The sequence below is a fragment of the Cinclus cinclus genome, chromosome 20, assembly GCF_963662255.1.
Source record: "Cinclus cinclus chromosome 20, bCinCin1.1, whole genome shotgun sequence".
Lineage (NCBI taxonomy): Eukaryota > Metazoa > Chordata > Aves > Passeriformes > Cinclidae > Cinclus > Cinclus cinclus.
Genome location: NC_085065.1, coordinates 4,204,957 through 4,207,846, shown reverse-complemented (window position 1 = coordinate 4,207,846; position 2,890 = coordinate 4,204,957). Strand labels below are relative to the sequence as shown.

The 2,890-nt window shown below is 61.9% G+C and overlaps 1 protein-coding gene across 1 annotated transcript; it reads left to right on the top strand.

Moving 5' to 3' along the window:
* The first annotated feature begins 1,180 nt into the window (after nucleotides 1–1,180).
* On the top strand, nucleotides 1,181–2,278 carry LOC134052131 (urotensin-2 receptor-like). Its single transcript, XM_062506403.1, has one exon. It carries the CDS (start codon nucleotides 1,181–1,183, stop codon nucleotides 2,276–2,278), a length of 1,098 nt encoding a protein of 365 aa, XP_062362387.1.
* The last annotated feature ends 612 nt before the right edge of the window (nucleotides 2,279–2,890 follow it).

Here is a 2,890-nt window from a genome sequence, read left to right as displayed (position 1 = left end):
CTTTCAGGAGGGATTAAAACAAGCAGACGAACATACATCAGTCGTTTTAGCGCTCTGGTTTAAACAGAAATGTTTGAAGGCACAAAACCCAGTTAATTGCTATTGGAAATCAATGGTAGCTGAGGGAATACAGCATTCTGGGTACCCTTGGAAAGTTGTCCTTTGACTCTGGACTGCCCTATCTCTGCTTTCTCTAAAATAAGGTGGAAATGTAAAGAGCTTATTGATTTTGCAGCTGTCCCCAGACTTCTTGCCTGAGGGGAAAAGTTGTCTCTGTGAACCTCATACTCATCCCACTCTGTGCCTCCCCCTCTTCAGAAGAACCAGCCACCACTAAAGCTCGAATATTAAATCTTATGACAGCATTGTCGTGTTTTTCAGGGTAAAATTCAAAATACGAGCTATTTCCAGGCAGAAGAGAGGCTGTTTCAGCCCGGGTTCGCCATCTACCTCCACCTCAGCCTCTCCGAGCGCTCCTGGAGCGCTTGGCTCGGAGCACCTGCGGAGCGCGGCTGCCTCTGGCTCTCCCTGTCGGCCACTGGCACAGCTTTGCCTGATGACCTGAAGCACAGCGCCGAGCCCCATCGCCAGCGGTGCCACCGCGGGAGGGAAGCGCCAAATTCCAGCGGAGTGGCCAGGAAAACTTTTCAGGCAGCTCCCGCGGGCTGTCGCTGCCCGGCGGGGCTCGTTCCGCAGGGGGCGCGGGGCGCTCCGGACGCGCTCCTGGCTGGGGGAACCACGGTCCCAGGGAGGAGAGCCCCGTTCCCGGCGGGGAGAGCCCCATCCTTGGGAGGGAGAGCCCCGTTCCCGGCTCGGGGAGCCCCGTTCTCAGTTCGGGGAGCCTCATTCACGGCTCGGGGAGCCCCGTTCCCGGAGGGCAGAGCCCCGTTCCCGGCTCGGGGAGCCGCTCCCCGCAGGGTCCCCGCCCGGGCGGAGCGCTGCCGGCGGCTCCCGGCCCCGGACGGCACCGCCGGGCCCGCACGGGCAGGGCTCGGGGGGGGGGGTCCCCGCGGTCGCTGCGGGTGCGGAGCGGGGCAGCCCCGGCGGGGCGGGGGCGGCTCTTCCTTCCCCCGAGGGCAGCCCCGGTACCGCCCTGCCTCCCGCGGGGGGCGGAGCGGCCGCCGCCGGGGCCGGGAGCTCCGGGGCCGGTGCGACCGCGTCGGGGCCGCCGCCGCCGCCCATGGAGCCCAACGGGACGGCGGCGGCGGGGGACAACGGGACGGCGGCGGCGAGCGGCGGGGGTGCCCCCGGGGGCGGCCCACTGCTCATCCCCTCGGCCTTCGGGACGGTGCTGTCGGTGATGTACGTGGCCGGGGTGGCCGGCAATATCTACACGCTGGTGGTGATGTGCCACTCGGCGCGCTGCGCCGCCCCCATGTACAGCTCCATCGTCAGCCTGGCCCTGGCCGACCTGCTCTACCTCTCCACCATCCCCTTCATCGTCTGCACCTACCTGGCTCAGGACTGGTACTTCGGGGACCTGGGGTGCCGCATCCTGCTCAGCCTGGACCTGCTCACCATGCACGCCAGCATCTTCACCCTCACCCTCATGTGCACCGAGCGCTACCTGGCCGTCACCCGGCCCCTGGACACCCTGAAGCGCTCGCGGGGCTATAGGAAGGTCACTGCGGGGGCTGTCTGGTCGGTGTCGCTGCTGCTCACGCTGCCCATGATGCTGATGGTCACGCTGACCGAGGGGGGAAAGGCGGAGGGCAAGGTGAAGAGGATGTGTGCGCCCACCTGGAGCGTGGATGCCTACCGGACCTACCTGACCGTGCTCTTCAGCACCAGCATCATGGCCCCGGGCATCATCATCGGCTTCCTCTACACGCGCCTGGCCAGGACCTACCTGGAGTCGCAGAGGAACCCCCCCCACAAGGAGAAGGGCAAGAGATCCCCCCGGCAGAAGGTCCTCATCATGATTTTCAGCATCGTGCTGGTCTTCTGGGCCTGTTTCTTGCCCTTTTGGATCTGGCAGCTGGTGCGCCTCTACAGCAGCTCCCTGCAGCTCACCACCCAAACCCAGAAGTGCATTAACTACCTGGTGACCTGCCTGACCTACAGCAACAGCTGCATCAACCCCTTCCTCTACACCCTGCTCACCAAAAACTACCGGGAGTACCTGCGCAACAGGCACCGCAACTTCTACAGGTTCACGTCGTCCTTCCGCAAGAGGGGCTCCAACCTGCAGTGCTCCTGGGGCCGCTCCATGTCCTCCAGCAACCAGTACGACTACAGCTCAGAGGCACTGGGCATGGCCACGCTGAAGGACAAGTGAGGAAGAGGAGGCGCTCCCCTCACACAGGACCAGCAGAGCGTCCGGCCAAGGTAGGGCTTTGGGACCCCCTAGCCCTGAAGGGTTCCAAAAACTCATTTCTGGTGCTCTCTCTAGAGAGGTGCAAGAAGCCGTGTGAACCCAAATGCTGCGAGACGAGTCTGAATTTCCATCTGGCTGAGGGCTGTTGGGAGGGTCCTGCCAGGAGCCAGCAGCTGTTCAGGACAACTCCTGCAGGGTTTGGGGTGCGGAAGATGAGGTGGATGCTCTGTTCAGTTCTGCCACAAACTGGTTTCATGCTTGGCTGAGTTTCGGCTCCAGCTCCGCACACCGTTTCTGTCGTGTGGTTTCTCAGTGCTGCCTTGGGGCTGCAGCTGGGTCAGAGCTGCAGAAATCTGAAATTGGCCCGGTATCCATTAAGTGAGCTGCCAGCCTTGGGTTTGCCCTGTGTCTTACCGTTGTCTGTTTCTGGAGTGTGTAAAGAGACTTTTAAGCCCCTTCTCCTATTTCCTGTTACATTACGGTGCACTACTGTTCTATCAAGCTTAAAGTCTCTACTTTAAAATTCATTGCAGCAGCACTTTGAACTCCAAGCATTCAAAAACCACCAGGTAA

What these genes read in the sequence shown, in the direction of transcription:
- LOC134052131 (XM_062506403.1), top strand. Translation starts at nt 1,181, where the DNA reads ATGGAGCCCAACGGGACGGCGGCGGCGGGGGACAACGGGACGGCGGCG.